This window comes from Colletes latitarsis, chromosome 6, assembly GCF_051014445.1.
Source record: "Colletes latitarsis isolate SP2378_abdomen chromosome 6, iyColLati1, whole genome shotgun sequence".
Lineage (NCBI taxonomy): Eukaryota > Metazoa > Arthropoda > Insecta > Hymenoptera > Colletidae > Colletes > Colletes latitarsis.
Window position 1 is genome coordinate 26,276,500 of NC_135139.1, and position 23,047 is coordinate 26,299,546.

Genomic DNA, 23,047 nt, shown 5'->3' on the forward strand with positions numbered 1-23,047 from the left:
CGCGGACGCGAGTTAACTTTCAACATGTGCCGGAACAAGGACGCACGCGTCTAGAGAGGAGGCACTAATGGTTCGTTCAGTCGTTGTTCAGCGTAGGAGGGTGACGGTATCGCACCGCGCGTCCCGATGTTCAAAGTCTTTCCATTCGGAGTGCTTCTCATCGTGTGCATGGTATTTTCATTCGTTCGCGGTAAAACCGAAGAATATATTAAACGAAATTCGATCGTTACGCGCGATTCAAGGATATCCGCTGTCGCTTTGCAATTGCGACCAGATAACGAAACGATTTCTCTAGATAGATACATTTCAAAAATATACGTACACGCACGTAACGTATACACGTAAGACGTTTCGATAAAGTAGCGACACATATTTCTCGATCGTTGTTTCAACGCCCTTCGAACTGCACACCTGTTATTTATCGCTGGTCGATTCGTCAAACTGGTCGGATATTTTGCACAATCGATAGCGCACGATAAAAGAATCGGATATAAATCCCTCGTCTCGCGCTGCCTTTCGGGTCGTGTCGCTCTAGCGCGTGAGAACATACAGTGAGTGTAAAAAGTATTCGTACACTGGTCAATTTGAACAAAAACTTTGCAGAACTTTGTTTATTACCAAAGTATGTTAACAAAAACATACATACGTATTCTTAGAAATCTCTGAAACAAATGTCATTAACAACAAATTATTTATATTTATTATGAGAATATTAACAAACTTCTAGAAATTGACCTGAAATATACGCGTAATAAGTATTCGTACAGTCTTTGATTCGTAACATTACAGTACGATTACAAGATGATCCATGATATGTAAACATACTTTAGCATCGATATGTCTGGAGACGCTGTCGGTATAGGTAGTATCCTAAATTCAAACATTATCAACGAAATTGTCAGAAAAATGGGACGAAAACGCAAGGAAACCTCTGAAGAAGAAAGGAAAATTGTTATAGATTTACATAATAAGTGTAAAACACTGAGTGAAATTTCTAAAGTTTGAAATAGACCGAGGTCCACGATTCGAGGAATCATTGACAGATATGGCGATCGAAAAACTGTAAAAAATAGTCCAAGAAACGGACGTAAACGAATAATAAATGAGTATACCGGCCGATGGATAATTCGAACAATAAAGCAAAATCCAAAGATAGGTGCGGTGAAAATCACAGCTGAATTTAAAAATGATCTGGACATTAATGTATGCGGTAGCACAGTGCGTAATTTTTTACGGGATAGAGGATATCACGGCAGAGTAGCTCGTAAGAAATATTTCGTAAATGAAATTAATAGCAAGAAACGATTGCAATTCGTATTATACAGGGTGTTCGCCACCCCTGGGAAAAATTTTAACGAGGAATTCTAGAGGCTAAAATAAGACGAAAATCAAGAATACCAATTTGTCAATGGAGGCTTCGTTAAAAAGTTATTCAAATCGTTCTGAAAAAAATATTGTTAGCTGTGGGGGTCAATTACAATCATTTTTGGTCATTACACATACCCCCGAAATCCTATCCACTTTCGAGAAAAAAAATCGGATAGGTGGTGAAATTTTTCGGCGAAAAAAAAATTTTTCAAATCGTTCTAAAAAAATTATTTTCGGTTGCGGGGGTCAGTTACAATAATTTTTGGTCATTACACATACCCCCGAAATCCTACGCATTTTCGAGAAAAAAATTCCTCAACGAAAATCTAATTAGGTGACTGACAAAGAAAAAAAATTTCAAATCGTTCTGAAAAAAATATTGTTAACTGTAGGGCTCAATTGCAATCATTTTTGATGAATAGACATACCCCCAAATTCCCACTCAATTTCGAGAAAAAAATTCGAGAAATTGTGAAATTTTTCGACGGAAAAAAGAAATTTCAAATCGTTTTGGAAAAATTATTTCCGGTTGCAGGGGTTAATTACAATCATTTTTGGTGAATACACATAACCTCGAAATCGTGTGCATTTTCGAGAAAAAAATTCAGTACGGACGGAACTTTAATTGTTAATAACTTTTTAACGAAGCCTCCATCGACAAATTGGTATTCTAGATTTTCGTCTTATTTTTGCCTCTAGAATACCCCATTAAAATTTTTCCCAGGGAGCACCCTGTATTTACCGATGAGAGTAAATTTAACATATTTGGGTCAGATGGACGATGTACAGTATGGCGGAAAAAAAATACCGAGTATGAAAAAAGAAATTTGAAGCCGACCGTAAAGCATGGAGGAGGATCAGTCACGAGGGTTGGATCCCTCCATTTTATCGATGGTATCATGGATCACAAAATGTACATCGATATTCGAGCCATCACATTTCTTCGAAACAAGATTTAAAAAATGCACTTTTAGAGGAATGGAACAAAATTTCTAGTACTAACCAAAAATTTAGTAAATTCAATGCTGCAAAGGCTTCAAGCGATTATACGATCTAAAGGAAATCCCACTAGATACTAAAATAGCAAATAAACTGACTTTTGTTACGTTTATGTACTAAAATCTATAGTTTTCGTTGCAAAATTAGAAGTGTAATACTTATTACACGTATATTTCACGCCAACTTCTGGAAATTTGTTAATATGTTTATAACAATTATAAATGAATAATTTGTAGTTAATGACATTTGTTCCAGAGATTTCTAAGAATATGTATGTATGTTTTTGTTAACATATTTTTGTAATGAACAAAGTTCTGCAAAGTTTTTGTTCAAATTGACTAGTGAATTGAATACTTTTTACACTCACTGTACGTATACCGCCGTCTCTTTCCCCGACGAAAGTTTCGCGCAGCTGTACAGAAGTGTCGTGGCACGTGCATCCTAAGCTACGCGTGAAAATAAGCTCCCGGCGCATTCGAGATTGTCAACAATGCGTGACCGACGTATTCACGCGAATTAACGGGCCCCCGTTATCTTCTCTTCTCCGTGAATTCTAGATTATCCCGAGTCTTGCTCGTGCAGTTTAACAATAACGGAAAATTTAATCGATGTTCCGCAGTGGTAACAGTGGTTAGAAAATATTGTGATTAAGAACGCGCCTCGCGTACGAGTGTTGTCTCGACGTTCCTTTTTCAAACGGAACGTAAGTTTATTCGGTCGAGTAATGCATTTCGTATTAAATCAACGAAACACGATTCTATTATTAGCGAAGAGGAAGTGTCTGTGTGATTGGAAAACAAAGAACTGCACGTTTACCAATCGTGAAATTTTCTGGTTCGGGCGCTTTTACGAGTGAAAATCTCTCGGCGAAGAATCAGGTGGAATAGGAATAGAAAAGACACGATAAAATTTCACATTCCGAGTCGTTAAGTTTTTCTGTGGTCAACCTTGGCCCGTTAGGTTTTGCGGTATCGTGCGACACGATCGTTTTCCATCCACTCGCCGATGCAGTTTACTTTCTTATTAACTTGAAGTGCATTCTGGACTCGCGTGGAGCTACGAAAGATAACCTCTTCGCGCGGAGAGATTGTTTCGTGGAACGCATTTATACTTACGCAGCCATTGTTCCGATTGCGTCCGATAGTCACAAGTTGGGAACGATTCGAGATAATTTATAAAATATTTATAAACAAGTTTTCAATGCAAGAACGTGATTTTACGTGTTTCGTAATCTACACCAAAAGTTGGACATTTCGGCGCGGGTAATCTCACGGTAAACTTATTCTGAATCCATTTATTTCTCTTATTTGCTCTGACAATTTTTGCTCAACGCGAGGTAGAAAGTATCGTCTGTTCAAGGTCACTTAGCAGTTATTCCTACCACACTATTAGTTTCTAAAGAAAAGCATGAACTATCAAGCAAATGCTCGTGTTCTGCCCCCTCTCTCGTTTTAAACTCGAAGCTTCGACAGAAAACAAAATGGCATATTTCATACTTATCGATCTAATGCACAGCAATTGAACGAGATGAGGCAATTCCGTTAACCAAGCTAGTTACATTCCAACGTTCTTGTTATTTATTAACCACGAGGGAGGGACGAAACATGAAACTTTGCGTTGGAATCGACAGTGCTGCAACAACGCCTCCGGTCTGCGTGCACGATTCGTTTAAGACGATCCCTCTTTTCTCATTCTTTTTGCGTTCATGTTGTTGCTCACTTCCCGACCTTTGAATGCAGTTCATTCGGTAAAACAGGAGCTGCGTTACAAACCACGGAAGCATAAGAATCAAGGTTTCAAACAAGGACGATTTGCAATTGTCTGCAACTGCATTGTGTTTGTTCAATCTTTTTGCGGTATACAGACACCGTATGCGGACAAGAGTAGTTTTCTTTATACGCGACAGCCGCATGATTAAGTTACCGTGGTACAGGCATCCTCGATAAACAATAAATATATCTTATTAATGTAAGCGTCAGCTTCGAACTCGTCGTTGAATAATTAACACGTGGATGAATAATTTTAGATATACATATACATATATCGGTCAACCCTGGGAAAAATTTTAATGGAAGATTCTAGAGACCAAAATAAGACGAAAATCAAGAATACTGGAGGCTTCGTTAAAAAGTTATTAACAATTAAATTCAAAAATTTCAAATCGTTCTAGAAAAATTATTTTCGGTTGCAGGGGTCAATTACAATCATTTTTGGTCATTACACATACCTTCGAAATCCTATCCACTTTCGAGAAAAAAAATCAGATAGGTAGACAAATTTTTCGACAAAATTGAAAAGTTTCAAATCGTTTTAAAAAAATTATTTTCGGTTGCGGGGGTCAATTACAATCATTTTTGGTCATTACACATACCTTCGAAATCCTATCCACTTTCGAGAAAAAAAATCGGATAGGTAGACAAATTTTTCGACAAAATTGAAAAGTTTCAAATCGTTTTAAAAAAATTATTTTCGGTTGCGGGGGTCAATTACAATCATTTTTGGTCATTACACATACCTTCGATATCCTATCCACTTTCGAGAAAAAAAATCGGATAGGTAGACAAATTTTTTGACAAAATTGAAAAGTTTCAAATCGTTTTAAAAAAATTATTTTCTGTTGCAGGGGTCAATTACAATCATTTTTGTTCATTACACATACCTTCGAAATCCTATCCACTTTCGAGTAAAAAAATCGGATAGGTAGACAAATTTTTTGACAAAATTGAAAAGTTTCAAATCGTTTTAAAAAAATTATTTTCGGTTGCAGGGGTCAATTACAATCATTTTTGGTCATTACACATACCTTCGAAATCCTATCCACTTTCGAGAAAAAAAATCGGATAGGTAGACAAATTTTTCGACAAAATTGAAAAGTTTCAAATCGTTTTAAAAAAATTATTTTCGGTTGCAGGGGTCAATTACAATCATTTTTGGTCATTACACATACCTTCGAAATCCTATCCACTTTCGAGAAAAAAAATCGGATAGGTAGACAAATTTTTTAACAAAATTGAAAAGTTTCAAATCGTTTTAAAAAAATTATTTTCGGTTGCAGGGGTCAATTACAATCATTTTTGGTCATTACACATATCTTCGAAATCCTATCCACTTTCGAGAAAAAAAATCGGATAGGTAGACAAATTTTTCGACAAAATTGAAAAGTTTCAAATCGTTTTAAAAAAATTATTTTCGGTTGCGGGGGTCAATTACAATCATTTTTGGTCATTACACATACCTTCGAAATCCTATCCACTTTCGAGAAAAAAAATCGGATAGGTAGACAAATTTTTCGACAAAATTGAAAAGTTTCAAATCGTTTTAAAAAAATTATTTTCGGTTGCGGGGGTCAATTACAATCATTTTTGGTCATTACACATACCTTCGAAATCCTATCCACTTTCGAGAAAAAAAATCGGATAGGTAGACAAATTTTTCGACAAAATTGAAAAGTTTCAAATCGTTTTAAAAAAATTATTTTCGGTTGCGGGGGTCAATTACAATCATTTTTGGTCATTACACATACCTTCGAAATCCTATCCACTTTCGAGAAAAAAAATCGGATAGGTAGACAAATTTTTCGACAAAATTGAAAAGTTTCAAATCGTTTTAAAAAAATTATTTTCGGTTGCAGGGGTCAATTACAATCATTTTTGGTCATTACACATACCTTCGAAATCCTATCCACTTTCGAGAAAAAAATTCCTTACCGAAATTCCGTGACTAAATTTTTCGTCGGAAAAAAAAGATTTCAAATCATACTGGAAAAATTATTTTCGCCTCCAGGAGTCAATTATAATCATTTTTGGTGAATAGACATAACCCCGAAATCCTACCCATTTTCTAGAAAAAAATTCAAGAATGTCGGAAGTTCAAACATTAATAACTTTTTAACGGAGCCTCCATCAAGAAATTGGTATTCTTGATTTTCGTCTTATTTTGACCTCTAGAATCTCAGGGATGGCCGAACACCCAATTTTGTTCATATTTGAGAAAGAATGCAGAATGAAAAAGAAAAAGGAAATAGAATAATCTCTCACATTTATAATACGGAAAAATCGAAATAAAGCACACATCTTCGTGGCTAGGAAATCGCACACACACACTCTGACTTCCCGCTTGCAAAATCTGAATTCGCCGATAAGGGACAATGGCCGTTCTTCGCTAACTTCTCGTTTACCGATTCGCGCCTACACTAATAAAAGCAACGATGTCATAGGTTTGTAGCACGGTGATCGTCGACCGTGAAAGATTAATAGTTCCTGGTGGAAATGTCGTTAGTGCGTGGTATGCAAGGAGTAATATGCGGGAGAAAGTTTTTAGTCGATGTATTTGTTGAATTCCAATCCGTGTCATTTATCGAATTCGTTCGAAGGGAAAGTATTGCATCTACGTTTGCAAACAGTGTCCCTTTGTTCGAGTCGTAACGTTCGAATTGGCGGGAATCGACTGCGGGACGCGTGAGAGGTTATGTAACAAAATATAGTAGAAACGGATGATACATTTTTAAGAATTCAGTGACGAAAAAAATTTTGTTCTATCGTTAATTTAAACGCGAGGTGCTTCATCGAGTGCTCACATTCCACGCATCGTGTCAAACGACGATTTGCAATGCAAATCCAATCGAGGAGTGTACAGTACGGGCGAATAATGTTTCTGAATTGCCGTCTATTTTCATTGCACGTGTGCCACGATGCCGATAACAGTACAGAGTGTGTTGATGCTGATCGTGCCGCAATTAAAGCGTCGTATCGAAATGTTTCGAAATGTGGAACGAGCAAATAAATTTCGTACCGTGAACGAATGCACGTTGGCTTGCACCGACCTTTGACCCATAAACGAACGCCCACGGTGCCCTCCGGTTAAGAAACGCGACACAACCAGTTCTTACAGTCACTGTTTCGACGTTTTTTTCTTCCTTTCCCTTCTTTCGCGGCTTTCACGCGCGTTTCGTTGTGTTTAGTGCTGATAAAATTCGTCACCCGTTGGAAAAAGAAAGAGAAAGCGGCACCGTGGACACTCGAATGTGAGGGTCCGGAAGAGGACAAACGACAATGGGCACGAAGGTACTCATTGAGATGCAACAGCAGCTGAGATACGCTATGTCTAGCTCGGAAAACGCGCCGACCAGTACGAAAAAGTTGGACGACACGATGAACGTGGATAACTCGATATTTCTAGTCTTCGAGGATATTTCCTACAGCACACGACCATGGATCCTTTCCAAAGGTAAGATATCAACGAAAAATACACGATACTTTCAAGTGCAAAGAAAATTTAACCCTTCGACGACATCCTTGGTATATAGGGTGATCGGCCATCCCAGGGAAAAATTTTAATGAGGGTTTCTAGAGGCAAAAATAAGACGAAAATCGAGAATACCAATTTGTTGATAAAGGTTATTAATAATTAAATTCAAATTTTTCAAATCGTTCTGGAAAAATTATTTTCTGAGGCGGGGGTCAATTACAATCATTTTTGGTGAATACACGCACTTTCGAAATCCTATCCATTTCCGAGAAAAAAATTCCAGAAGATGTGAAATTTTTCGACGAAAAAGAAAATTTTTAAATCGTCCTAGAAAAATTATTTTCAGTTTTAGGGGTCGATTGCAATCATTTTTGGTCATTAGACATACCTTCGAAATTCTATCCACTTTCGAGAAAAAAATTCGAGAAGGTGAGAAATTTTTCGACAAAATTAAAACATTTCAAATCGTTCTAAAAAAATTCTTTTTTGTCGCTAGGGTCAATTACAATCATTTTTGGTCATTAAACATACCCTCGAAATCCTACGCACTTTCGAGAAAAAAATTCGAGAAGATTTTTCGACAAAATTAAAAAACCCCAAATCGTTCTGGAAAAATTATTTTCGGTTGCGGGGGTCGATTACAATAATTTTTGGTGGATATACCTACCCTCGAAATGCTACCCACTTTCTAGAAAAAAATTCAGTACAGTCGAAACTTTAAACGTTAGTAACTTTTTAACGAAGCCTCCATGAACAAATTAGTATTCTTGATTTTCGTCTTATTTTGGTTTCTAGAATCCCCTATTAAAATTTTTCCCAGGGTTGGCCGAACACCCTGTATATTTAAGTTAAAGGTTCTTAGGTTTTTAGGTTAATACTTTCCTTAAGTATTAATTACTATTCGTTGATTTATGTGAATTGTTGCGGAATTTGTTCCCAGGATTTTAGAGAAATGGACGACAGCCACGGAAAATTCAAGAGTATATTTTTACGTATTGCACGATGAATTCTGGGAAAAGCTTGTATCTACTGTAAACAAGCTGTAGATGTTACGTATACCCTCGAAAAGCGACACATGATTCACGAACCTTTATGTACAGAATTCCTTATCCGAGCTTTCTTATCGAGGTATACACAACGCGTTACTTCGCCCATTCGATTCGAAGTGCATAAAGTAAAATTGCTGGACAGAACCAGTTACACAGATACAATGCCACAGATTGCGTATCGTTGTATTAAATAGCTACATTTATTTACGAGACGACGATTAACGGAATAAGGCTATTTAAGGCTCGTTCGTTCGGTGCAAAGTAATGCTAAATTTTGTCTAGCATCAATTGGCGTAACAGGTTTTTGTCAACATGGACGCACGTGCTATATTAAGTTGCGTACCGATCTCCGAGCGATTTCTCGAAATGCAAACAGGTTTTTGTAACGTTTCCCGTACTACATAATCAATTAAGTCGGTTGTTAGTCATGCGACCAACGGGTCATAGGGATAATGATCTCAGAGCATGTCAGCCTCGAGCACGTGTAAGTCTAAAATAAAATAAACCCTTTTGATTGCATTAGTAATGTGAAAATATCGAGTTTCTGGTTACAATGGGATCATCTGTTGCACGTGACTCGACCGTACTGAATGCTGCATGCAAGTTTTAGATCTTTCTACGCTAGATTTATAATTGTTCGATTCTCCTAAATTTGTCAGTTAGGAGGACAACCACTTCTAATCTGATTTTCGACATTTATTTCATTTTTAAACCGTCTCTGTAGTGTGAAATTCAGACCAATATGTAACAGTTCGATGCAATTATTTTCGGAACTGTTTTCAACCATTGATCAAATACAACGAACACTTTCTCGCGACACGACTCGACGAGTGGAACATCGTTTTAGATTATCTTATCTACCAGGCTTTCACCCGTAATTGTAATGTACGGATGGTTACAACTGACTCGAATAACGAGTAGGTCGTCGGTGGTGAAGTGCACACTACAAGATTGGCACAATGGCAAACGTTGAACTCGTCAATAACGATGTCGTCCTCGAAAATGCACTTAACTTATTATCTATCATTGTTCTCTTCCGTACGTGACACATTTGAATATAATCACTTAATTAACGATTAAATACTCAATTTGTAACTCACAAAACGCAAAACCTACAAATATAGTTCACAGCGTTGTTATGATCATTTTTTGACACTTTTAAAATACTTGTTAATGCGAATTGTGCCTGTAAAATGATTAAACATGGAAAATAATTTCAAGCTATAATTTTAGAAGATATCCCCCGACACCTTTGGTAGAAATAGCGTTAAGTAAACGATATTATTTGATACTCTTTAAACGTAAAATTTCGTTGATAATAGCGCGCCAGTCTATTAGAAATACCAGTAGTTGTTTAATTGTTTCGGTACTGTAAAATAAGATTATTCGATTCTGATGTTTGAATACTGCTTGAGAACTCATTGCAGAGCTTATAAATAGACTGCCATGCACAATCGTGCCCGGTTTAGTGTGAGTGCGTCCGCTGTTGTGCGCATGCCGCCCAAGCTCTTATGAGTTTATTAACCCTGAACCGCCGGTACGGCACGAGAATAAACACGGTTAATACTTCTTTTAAAAAAAATATAATAGAAACCACTGTATCGTCCGTAACATATTCAATGAGACTCTTGTTGCGTGGCTGTTAACGATGCAAGGGGCAATTCTTCTTATCTCTGTCTTCTCTATTCAATTCTCTGCACGCGATAAAGATGCATTCATATTTCAGCTATGCGTAAAATTTCATTCGAACAATATTGAGTCGAACAGATAGTTCGTTGCGTTTTTCGTGTGCCTCTACATCCATCTATGTATTTGTTTGTAATTGTTCTCTCGTTTTTGTAACTTTTATTGTTCTTCTATCTCTTATCGCAATCACAAATACATGGGAAAAATTTTAATGGGGAATTCTAGAGGCCAAAATAAGACGAAAATCGAGAATACCAATTTGTTGATAGAGGCTTCCTTAAAAAGTTATTAACAATTAAATTCAAATTTTTCAAATCGTTCTGGAAAAATTATTTTCGGTTGTAGGGGTCGATTGCAATCATTTTTGGTCATTACACATACCCCCGAAATCCTACGCACTTTCGAGAAAAAAATTCGAGTAGGCACTGAAATTTTTAGACGAAATTAAAAAGTTTTAAATCATACTAAAAAAATTATATTTAATTACAGGGGTCAATTACAATCATTTTTGGTCATTAGACATACCCCCGAAATCCTACCCACTTCCGAGAAAAAAATTCGAGAAGGTGTGAAATTTTTCGTTGAAATTAAAATATTTCAAATCGTTCTGAAAAAAATATTGTTAGCTGTGGGGGTCAATTACAATCATTTTTGGTGAATAGACATAACCCCGAAATCCTACCTACTTTCTAGAAAAAAATTCAGTACGGGCGGAACTTTAAACGTTAACAACTTTTTAACGAAGCCTCCATCAAGAAATTGATATTCTTGATTTTCGTCTTAATTTGGCCTCTAGAATCCCGTATTAGAATTTTTCCCAGGGGTGGCTGAACACCCTGTATATTTTAAGCGTTTCGTTTTTCATTTTTCGATAAGATAAGTCGAAGATAAGTCGCAGACAATGGCCAGGAATCGTCGAATAACGACCAAACAATCTGCATCGGAGTTTAATATTTTTCAAACACGTGTCACTAGATACCTTTCGTCGCTATGGGATGCCTTTGAAACTTGATATTGGGGTTCCCCGCGTTCCGAGCGATATGTACAGAAAGAGGTTATGTTTTCGACCGAATTCGTAGGCCTCCTCGACCGCGTTTTTTTCTTTGTGTTTCTTTCTTCCCTTCTTTTTATGCGATGTGGTAAATATAACGAATTCGTATTATTATTGGCCACTTCCTTTCATGACATCCTGATACAGACGAGGAGAAAGTTCAACTTGCTTTTACGAATTGCGTATTTGTCCATATTCCGCAAGTCCGTAATGAATTTTTATGAACTACAAAACGCATTTTCTAAACGTCGTAGAAGCGTAACGAATTGGATCGCATGGCAGCACGAAAACAGGACGAGGTAAACTGGTTGCGTGAGCCATGAATTATCACGAACCCTCATCAGTAACTTGATAATTAATAATTGAATTACACGGTTGCATAATTCTGCGTGATATTTCTGAAAATTCTGTCCTCGACGTTAACGTTCTTAAAATTATTTGCCCCGTTGGAAATCGATCCTGAGTTTCTCTCGCGACGCGTGAAAAACAGAGGGAAAACAGAAAATTCGGATGCAGATTTCAGCGAGCACGAGTCATAAAAAATTCGTTTCTTTCTCTTCTCTGCTACTCCCCCTCGCCCTACATCTTGCCCCCTGTCACCGGAATACGGGATCGAAGGATGGGAAAGTGGAAAAGAGATGAAAAAGAAAAAAGGTGCGTGCTTTTTATCTTGTAGCTCCAGTGATTCTCAACTTGGGGGGTTTACAGACCCCAAACGAGGCTCACAGATTTCTGGGGGTTCCCGTTCGCGGGGGAAAAATAATAATAGACGTTTCCTTCGTATACAGGGTGTTCGGCCACCCCTGGGAAATATTTTAATGGGAGATTCTAGAGGCTTCGTTAAAAAGTTATTAGCAATTAAATTCAAAGATTTCAAATCGTTCTGGAAAAATTATTTTTAGTTAGAGGGGTCAATTACAATCATATTTGGTCATTACACATACCCCCGAAATCCTATCCACTTTTGAGAAAAAAATTCGAGAACGTGTGAAATTTTTCGGCGAAAAAAAAAGAACTTCAAATCGTTCTAAAAAAATTATTTTCGGTTGCAGGGGTCAATTACAATAATTTTTGGTGAATAGACATACCCCCGAAAAGTTGTTTCTTGACCCCGTAAAGTTAGAAAAACCCCATAAAAATGTTCCAATTTTCAAACAGCCATAACTCCTACAATAGTGAATATATTTCAATGAAACTTTTTTCTGAAGTAGAGCTCATGGGTACCTACAAAAAAGTATTAGACAACTTTTCTGTAGGGCGTCAAACAAAATTACTAGAAATCAAAAACGAATTTTTAAAGAAAATCGACAGGGGGTAGGTGCCTAAATTTTTCGACGAAAAAAAAAAAATTTTAAATCGTTCTAAAAAAATTAGTTTTAGCTAGGGGGGTCAATTACAATCATTTTTGGTGAATAGACATACCCTCGAATTCCTAACCAGTTTCGAGAAAAAAATTGGTGTAGGTTGACAAATTTTTCGACAAAATTTAAAAATTTCAAATCATTCTGGAAAAATTATTTTCGTTTGCGGGGGTCAATTACAATCATATTTGGTCATTGGACATACCCCTGAAATCCTATCCACTTTTGAGAAAAAAATTCGAGAACGTGTGAAATTTTTCGGCGAAAAAAAAAGAATTTCAAATTGTTCTAAAAAAATTATTTTCGGTTGCGGAGGTCAATTACAATAATTTTTGGTGAATAGACATACCCCCGAAAAGTTGTTTCTTGACCCCGTAAAGTTAGAAAAACCCCATAAAAATGTTCCAATTTTCAAACAGCCATAACTCCTACAATAGTGAATATATTTCAATGAAACTTTTTTCTGAAGTAGAGCTCATGGGTACCTACAAAAAAGTATTAGACAACTTTTCTGTAGGGCGTCAAACAAAATTACTAGAAATCAAAAACGAATTTTTAAAGAAAATCGACAGGGGGTAGGTGCCTAAATTTTTCGACGAAAAAAAAAATTTTTAATCGTTCTAAAAAAATTAGTTTTAGCTAGGGGGGTCAATTACAATCATTTTTGGTGAATAGACATACCCTCGAATTCCTAACCAGTTTCGAGAAAAAAATTGGTGTAGGTTGACAAATTTTTCGACAAAATTTAAAAATTTCAAATCATTCTGGAAAAATTATTTTCGTTTGCGGGGGTCAATTACAATCATATTTGGTCATTGGACATACCCTCGAAATCCTACCCACTTTTGAGAAGAAAATTCGGTACGAACGGAACTTTAAACGTTAATAACTTTTTAACGAAGCATCCATCGACAAATTGGTATTCTTGATTTTCGTCTTATTTTGGCGTCTAGAATCCCCTATTGTAATTTTTCCCAGGGATGGCCGAATACCCTGTATAATATCGTCGTTTTTCTGCATCTTATAGTCCCATTTAAGTCACGAAAATTATCGTGACGTATTCGTGTGTTAACATTCTGTACGCACCGCTGGCGACGACACTTGTACCCGAGGGAAGAAAACGAGTGAAATTAGTGAACACATGGGCGCCGTTGCATGGCAAAGCATAGAAAAGATTTCCCCGCTTTGAGACGACCCTTCCCTATTGAAGCCCTTTTAGACTGCACGCAGATTAGAACTGCTTGGGTAGTCAAAAATTCGAGTGGCTCGAACCTCGAGCCTTGGAGCTCGTTTTACCAAAATTACGTGTTTCACGTTCGAAATTCTATTGTTTATAAATCACGTTCACACTTTAGTTTAGAATATTTGGAGATACGTAACCCTAACAAAGGATCTAACATACTAGAAACAACATCATGGACGCTCGGGACGAAATTATCAAATCGATAGATTATTATTATCGCTGCACGTATTCAGCGTTAGATAAAAGTTTGCTACAAACAATTGGACGTTGAAAAAATTAACGCGGGATCATTTTCATTGCATTTAAATTGCGCCTATGGATCGTTCGGGATATTAAAAATGTTTCGAACTGTAAAGGATTGATGTTTACGATAATTTATGAATAACCGGGAAGCAAATAGAAACGAGCAATGCTTTCTGGGCCACCGTAATAGTTGAAAGCGTGGTTCGAACTGATAAGGTGGCGTTTTTTCGTTTTGCTATGAAACGAAGCAGGCTCTATTAAACGCGATGTGGTGGAAGGCCTGGCTTTCTCCGAGTAGCTAAGTTCGTTCGGCATGTTGTCGTTTGTAAGGCACGTTTTCTAGAAAGTATCCGCGTTAATGTCTGTTTCAGAAAGAGCGGAGTTACTAAAAAATTTGAGCGGCGAATTCAGGGCTGGCGAACTCACGGCAATTATGGGGCTATCCGGCGCTGGGAAATCGACGCTGATGGACGTTCTGGCTGGCTTCACGTTAGTAGATCACCCACGCGTATTTTATAATATTTACAAACAAACTCTGTTACCGTTAACCGCTAAACTATGGGGCTGGAAGTTAGTTTTCAGGAGTAAAAGAGGGTTCATTGAAACGAAGAGATTATTTAAAAATATTATTAATACTGTTAAAGATAAACATTGAGGATGAATATTGTTGGATGACCAACACGACCAAATCTAGACACCACTCCGTCACATCGCAAACATTACTCATCCAAACATCCTAATCACGATTCCTAATCCTTAGTTATCCTGAACCTCGTACCCTTCCTGAGTCACACTCTCCCTTGACCATCGTCCCTACCTCTATCTATTTCCAGCAATAGCACATAAACGCCTGCAATACCGAAAAACGGACCAGAAAGAGTTTAGTAGTCAGTCGACTTAACATCTGTACGAGTTCTCTTCTTAAATAAAGTGTTGTCAATTTTATTGGAGTCCAACAATATTGTCAAAAATGAACTGATAGATAAAATGAGAAAAGAAATGTCCAATACAGCAGTAATATCTTACGACCAACTTTTAATGCTAAACAGCCTGACCCCTCTTATAAAGTTGAAAATACAAGGTGACTGGAATAAAGAATGGAAATCTACAGTCCGTCCAAGTCTACTATCAATTAAAGTAGAATATTACGAAGACAATGTTTCAAGAGTTAGAACCGGTCACGCAAGATTCACCCACTTGTACCTATTAAAAAAACACGATGCACGGACAATATCAAACCCTGCTTTCGTTGTTTTCAAAGGCACATTCTTTAAGAAAATAAAATCGGTTATGGATGCATTAAAATGGCAGTCGCTGGGCTGCACGTAGTTTACATCAGTGTTGCTTTGCAAAATGTAAACATTTACAGCGTTTCGTTAAATTGGTACAATTATTGCGTCGCGTGTACATACGCTCGTTCGAGACGTGTTTCTTAAGATCGACGTTCCGCGATTGAGAACTCCTTGCCCCTACGTGACTCCCGTAATCTTTGCTATTCAACGAACTATGCGACGAGTTTATCAATTAATGACGCTGAACGAAATTCAAATTCCCTCTTTCCCACCTCCCTCACCCCTCCGTTCGCGAGTCGCCCCCTCTCTTGACCTACGGTTCTCTTTCTGTTAACAGTACCGCCCTCCTTCTCTCGCGCATAATCTTCGTCGTATCATAAATTTTTCGATCTACATTATCAGGCTGCCTCGTCGGGCGAAATCCAAGTTGCGGACAGAATTTCGACGCTCGGATCTGTGTCGATCGAACTTGCGCGATCGTTTGCATTCCCGCGAGCCTTTTGCCGCCGGAGATAGAGAACATTTTATTCCAATAATAGATTACCGATAAGACCAACGTGCAGCAATTTATTCGTGACGTTGAAGTAAACGATAGACGCCTCTCCATGGACCCATTAATTCATCCTGTGCAAGAAGAAAGTCACCAGCTCCATCAACGACCGAGTCTTCTTCGCTTTGGACAGGTGGACGTAGACGGGCACCAGTCTGAAAGGGAAAGAATCTTGATTGGTGCCAGAATCGATTACGTTTTCGTCGTACAGAAATAATTAATGATTGAGACCTTGCGAGAAGGTCGCGTTCTCGCAAGCGCTCGACCGACCTTCCATTCCTATATACATATACGCTCCTCGATCGACCACCCAATATCCCGTTGTCTAAGACAGGGGCCTGCTAGAAAACCTTACTTGATGAGTCCCCAACTAGCCCCGGGCCCCGGGACGAAATGCAATGGGCAAAATAACAATCTCCTCTTCTCTTCGGTGCCTACTTTGTATACATTGTAATTGCGACAACTGCCTTTTGTGGTTATCGGTGATAAACCTCGGTGACCAAGTCATTTTTATGTCGGCGAGAGAACGATAAAACGCTATTTGCGTCTTCTCGGGCTATTCACGCGAATACACTACTATTATATGAAATGTCACTTTCGATTCATACGAATGACAGAATTTTTCCAGGATCCTATCGCTTTGTCCCGTACTGTAAGACGATTCGACTGCCTCCCCAACCCCCCACTGGTTCGTACCGAGTAGCCGTTTAAGTAGCCTGAATACGTTTTAAATCGCGCTTTTGTGCTTGATCAGATCTCTCGAGGTTCCGGTGAATGAGATCCCACTCGATGATTCAATGTACGAATAAATTTGCATGCCTTGAATCCGTCTAGCGGACAAAATGGACGAATGTGCGGCGATAAAAGATGAATACCCGGAATGTTTTTCCACCGGTTTCAGAACGACTGGCGTGACCGGGAACATAAAAGTCAATTCGAGGATCAGGAATGTCACCGAATTTAGAAGATTGTCCGCGTACATAATGCAAAACGACAATTTGCAGCCGCTGCTGACCGTGCAGGAAGCCATGAACGTCGCCGCCGATCTGAAACTTACCACGAGCCACGGCGAGAAGAGACAAAAGGTGGTACATTGTTTTACTTTCTCTCATTTTTTTCACAACTTTTCAGCTCCAGACAGTAGAAACACAGCGCAGTGCATGTTAATGAGCTGCAACGTTCGCTGTACCGTTTCTTACATTGGCGCGTTCGTTTCAGATCGACCAGATTTTGGTCACGATGAGCCTCGACTCGTGTCGTCACACGCGCACAGGACAGCTCAGCGGCGGAGAAAGGAAAAGACTGGCCATTGCACTGGAGTTAATCAACAGCCCACCGATACTGTTCCTCGACGAGCCCACCAGGTACCTGTTTAACGAAGAAGAACCCTAGTTAAAATTAAGCACAACACTTGGTATCCATTGTATAGTCTAATTGACTATGATAGTCTCAAACACTTATCTGTACAGTTCATACTACTTGAGGCTTCCTTCCGTGTTGTACACCATATTCAAAGCTAATTTAACAGTTTTTATGTACTGATTGCATTTTTGCTCAAACGTCCAAGGCTCGTAGATGGTAAAAATCGCTTGTAGTATGTTTTTAAAAAGAGGTAGGTCTGTTTGAGGGTCTGTTGACGATCTGAAAATAAAAACGGAGCGTTTGTTAGACAAATTTCAAGTCTAGAGTACCGAGTAAGGGTTATAGATCAGTTGTTAATTGCTCAGGAACACCCTGTCCTAATTAAATTTTGATACTTTGCACGCAGCGGATTGGACAGTGTCACCTCAAAGTATTGCATAACGTTGCTGAAGCAATTGGCGAAGGCGGGACAGACGATAATCTGCTCGATTCATCAACCGAGCGCGTCGCTTTTGAACATGATAGATCATCTTTACGTAGTGGCGGACGGAAGTTGCGTCTACAGCGGCAGCACACAGAACTTAGTGCCTTATTTGAGCAGCCTCGGTCTGCAATGTCCGACGCATTACAATCCCGCTGACTACCGTAAGTAAATGGAAATCGACGCACCTTAACGCCTCGATCCTTTCACTGGCCGCGTTAGGGGGATTTCCCGGTATCATAGGCCAAAAAATGAACAATACTTTGTTTTTCCTCTGACACAAGTACGCGACACAGTAAAGCGAAACTTTCTATTAACTGTAAAACTCTATCAAAACTATCTTCTATTTTATTATCTTCTTGAATGTATCAGCAGCGTCAATGGTAACCATTCTATCATTTTATACAGGGTGTTCGGCCACACCTGTGAAAAATTTCAATGGGAGATTCTAGAGGCCAAAATAAGACGAAAATCAAGAATACCAATTTGTTGATGGAGACTTTGTTAAAAAGCTATTAACAATTAAATTCAAAAATTTCAAATCGTTCTGGAAAAATTATTTTCAGTTGCAGGGATCAATTACAAGCATTTTTGGTCAATAGACATACCCCCGAAATCCTGCCCACTTTCTAGAAAAAAATTCGAGAAGCTGTAAAATTTTTCGACGGAAAAAAGAAATTACAAATCGTTTTGGAAAAAATATTTTCGGTTGCAAGGGTCAATTACAATAATTTTTGGTGAATAGACATACCCCAGAAATCTTGCGCATTTTCGAGAAAAAAATTTAGAAAGGGCGGAATTTTGAACGTTAATAACTTTTTAACGAAGCCTCAATCAAGAAATTGGTATTCTTTATTTTCGTCTTATTTTGGCCTCTAGAGTCTCCCATTAAAATTGTTCCCAAGGGTGGCCGAACACCCTGTATTTACAATGTTATCGCGATAAAGTATGTATAACGTATGTAAAACAAAAATAATAATAATTCTGTTTGCTCTTGCAGTGATGGAAATTTGCAACGGAGATTACGGTGGCCACGTGCCGAAATTGGTGGACGCCATCGAGAATGGGAAAAATAATGCTTGGAGGTCGACGAGCAACGTAACCACGGTCAATTGTCAGGAGGAAGTTATCGCTTTAAATGTAACAGCATCGTTTCAAGCGCTTCGACAACGATCCCCGATTGGAAATCCTGTCCGCGGCAGACGCAAGGGATCTTCGGAGTATGCGGCGAACTTTTGGAAACAGTTGATCATCCTTCTGAAAAGGAACGCCATTAGGCTCTCACGGGACAAGGTAAACGGACAGATTTTAATTCCGCGTGTAATCTGTCCGCACGCGAGGTTCGCGTGAATGAAAGTAGACACCGGTGAGTGCATTTGACACGGAAACGTACGATAATGATAGAGCAGTTTCCGTCTGGGCGATCACGAATCGCGGATCCGTGGCTCGTTAAATAATTTACAAAGCTATGGAAACGTTTGAAAGTTTTTCCACAACTTTACAATCTTTTACTTTCGAAGAAACGTGGTCGCAGCTTCGGTTTAAATATAAAATTGTAATTAAAATATAAATTTCTCATCAAACTCTGGTAACTTGAATGGTAACACAGCTGAATGTTTAATGGTTTAGGGCAAAATGACGAGACGCTGTGTCGGACGAAGAGAAACGATTGTAATGAAATAATAACTAGTAAGACCACTTAAACAGTTGACCTTGCCGAGAACTCGATACTTCAGTATGCTGTGCGAGATCTTACAGATGCTCACGAACCTAAAGACTCTGCTACACTGTATTTTAAAATTGCTTTACGTTGGCGATAAATCGACAACAGCAATAGAAATCATGTACTTTCTCTATAGTATGCGTATTTTTTATATTTTCACGTTGGATTAAGCATTATCAAACTGCACAGAATTCTCTGTAACATTTAGTTTTCGTTACTTACAGGTGTTGACTTTCACGAGGCTCTCGATGCATTTTATAATTGCCCTGCTAGTTGGGACCATTTACTTCAAAATCGGACAGGACGCAGTGTACGTGCTGGACAATTTCAATCTTCTGTTCTTCAACATAATGTTTCTCATGTTCAGCGCGTTCAGCGCGACGGTAACGACATGTAAGTCTATGTCTTGACCATGGACGCTGAATGGTGGAGGAAGAGAGGCGTTCGTGGAAATTTAGCTGTGAAAATTTTAGTGAAATTCAATTGTGCATTGCCGCGAACGCTAATTACCCGCTGTTGCTGTTTGCAGTTCCCTCGGAGCTACCAATCATCACGCGCGAGCACTTCAATCGTTGGTACAAGTTGCATTCTTTTTATCTCGCCAATAAACTGGCGGACTTACCGATCCAAACCGCCGCCATTTCAATGTACATTCTCATAGTGTATTATATGAGCGATCAGCTATTGGAACTTCGACGATTCTGTCTGTATATGCTAATGTGCTTTGCCATTAGTATGGTTGCTCAAACGTTTGGCCTTCTAGTCGGGACTGGAATGAAAGTGCAGGTTTGTTGATACAGACAAAAGCGTTCAAGTGTTAATCCGTAATTGGTGCAACCTAACAAGAATAATTTTATACCAGATGTATTATTTCTCGAATCTCAAAGACACAGATGTTCCAGTTACGGATTAAAGAAACGATTAAAGAATAATCTGTCCATCAAAGAACTCGTAACGTACCATCGAGGCTCTACTCTGATTATGTATTCTTTCAGCACGGTATGATCTTCGGCCCACTTACGATTCTTCCGTTCTTAATATTCAGTGGATTCTTTGTTCAATTCAGGGACGCTCATCCGTACCTACGCTGGCTGTTCCACTTGTCGTTTCTTAAATACGGTTTTGAAGGTGTGATGGTCGCCATGTACGGGTAAGAAACTTTCAATGCTGAACCTACCGATAGTTCGATCGGAATCAATCGTTCGTTCAAGCACGCGAGAACTCTTACTCTGTGATTTCAGCTACAACAGACCGAAGCTTTCGTGTTCGGAAGTCTATTGCCATTTCGCTGTGCCAGAGAAGCTACTGAATGCCGTGGACATGAAGCAAGCCGATTACTGGTTTTGCATGATCGTTCTGACCTGTCTGTACTTCGTGCTGGACCTAGGGGCGTTCGCGTTGTTGAAACTGAAACTGGAGAAACGGTTGTAAGGACAGAAACGAAAATTACTAAGTGAGATTCAGCGAACTAAGATTTTCTACAGTCGATTCGTGTTCAAGTCAGTGCAAATAGAACAGTATAAATGAATTATCGTGAAAGACTGATTTGCTTTTAACCATTTTGTGTAATAGGAGAAGAAAATTTCGTGAAGACTGTATGCCAAAAAAAAAAAAAGGAAGAAATAATAATAATAATAATAATAATCGTTGCATTTATTGCAGTTTGTCAAGGATGGAAAAACCACGGCTATAATTCGTGATGCACAATGGTTCTGTAAGCGTGCCTATGCTCGTATTCTATTATCTCGAGATAGCGGTATCGTCAATCTATGATACATATATCTACACTCATACACGAAAATATGTTATTTTTTAATTTCGTTTATTTAGTCCTACAACCCATTCCTTGTTAAATGTGTGATGTTATATCAAATGCTTCCGTTTATACAGGATGTTAGGGTAACCGTGGGAAAAATTTTAATAGGGGATCCTAGAGGCCAAAATAAGATGAAAATCAAGAATACCAATTTGTCGATGGAGGCTTCGTTAAAAAGTTATTAACGTTTAAAGATCAGCCTGTAATGAATTTTTTTCTAGGAAGTGGGTAGGATTTCGGGGGTATGTCTATTCACCAAAAATGATTGCAATTGACCCCCGCAACCGAAAATAATTTTTCCAGAATGATTTGAAACTTTTCAATTTCGTCAAAAAATTTAGGCACCTATTTGAATTTTTTTCTCGAAATCGCGTGAGATTTCGAGGGTATGTCTATTCACCAAAAATGATTGTAATTGACCCCCACAATCAAAAATAATTTTTCCAAAACGATTTGAAATTTTTGAATTTAATTGTTAATAACTTTTTAACGAAGCCTCCATCGACAAATTGGTATTCTTGATTTTCGTCTTATTTTGGTCTTTAGAATCCCTCATTACAATTTTTCCCACTGGTGACGCAACACTCTGTATACATATTCATCGGTTGAATGCTACGAACGTAAACGTTCGAATATTTTTGTGTACGAGTGTACTTCCGATGCTGCATTTCGTTGCACACGATAAGGGTCGGATTATTTTCTGTTTTTTTTTTATTATTGTATGAGTTACGTTCACGTAGATTACCATGAGAGGTGATACACCTGTTAGAATGTAATTAGTTGTATCTTTTGTACATCCCGTATTTACGTTCATAAATGTAAGGTATACATATGTGAATAAAGAAGAAGCGTACGGATTATACGCCATTATTGTAAGTCAGAGTAACCAACGACTGCTTTGTTTATTGATGATCGGACATTAAATCAATTTAAGAAATATATGCTGTATGGATCTATTCATTATAACGTTAACTGTGACATTTTCCACTCATAATTCTCTGAAATTCCGGATGAAATTTATTTTTCTCGGACGTAACGAGTCATCGTAAACAATATCGACCACTGGTTATGCTGATTAGAATGGACCTTTTTTGCGTCCCATTGAAAACATATATGAAATTCTCGTCGCTCTAACCAGAGTACACAATACAAAGTACAGACGATTACTTTATTCTTTAAATACAGTTGCGGTTCTCTTATCTCGTGAAATTACGTAATAATTCTTTAAACAATAAAATTACAAATCTTTTTTATTACTACTATATTCTCCAATTACAATGGAAACGAGAATGATATATGTTCTGTTAAAAACTTATTGAATTTCTATTTGAAAGTGACAAACAAATGTTTATGTAAGCGAATAAATTTCCTATACAAACGAATAAGACTGTTATCTTAAACTTTACTCGAACAAACAGTGTTTTAACGAAATTTCATTTCGAACGTCTATTGTTTCGAATAAATGAAAATACTTTAATTTGCCTAATCGATAACCCGAAGAAGAATATAAAGATTAAGCGATTAATGGAACAAATTTTTATATCCCACGTTACGATGTCGTCTCAATATGGCGCTG

At 38.0% G+C, this 23,047-nt stretch overlaps 1 protein-coding gene across 4 annotated transcripts; it reads left to right on the forward strand.

Moving 5' to 3' along the window:
- Positions 1-5: 5 nt before the first annotated feature.
- LOC143342972 (ATP-binding cassette sub-family G member 1) lies at positions 6-22,410 on the forward strand. 4 transcript variants are annotated; one of them, XM_076767355.1, is made up of 12 exons: positions 6-70; positions 7,328-7,593; positions 14,619-14,736; positions 16,991-17,174; positions 17,308-17,453; positions 17,858-18,096; positions 18,933-19,225; positions 19,880-20,048; positions 20,185-20,441; positions 20,651-20,805; positions 20,897-21,082; positions 21,318-22,410. In XM_076767355.1, the coding sequence occupies exons 2-12, from the start codon at positions 7,419-7,421 to the stop codon at positions 21,346-21,348; spliced, it is 1,953 nt and encodes a 650-aa protein (XP_076623470.1). In that variant the 5' UTR covers positions 6-70; positions 7,328-7,418; the 3' UTR covers positions 21,349-22,410. The 4 variants fall into 4 exon arrangements, with proteins under 4 accessions (XP_076623470.1, XP_076623471.1, XP_076623468.1 ...); XM_076767356.1 differs by having other exon boundaries at positions 18-171; positions 20,897-21,108; XM_076767353.1 differs by having other exon boundaries at positions 18-171.
- The last annotated feature ends 637 nt before the right edge of the window (positions 22,411-23,047 follow it).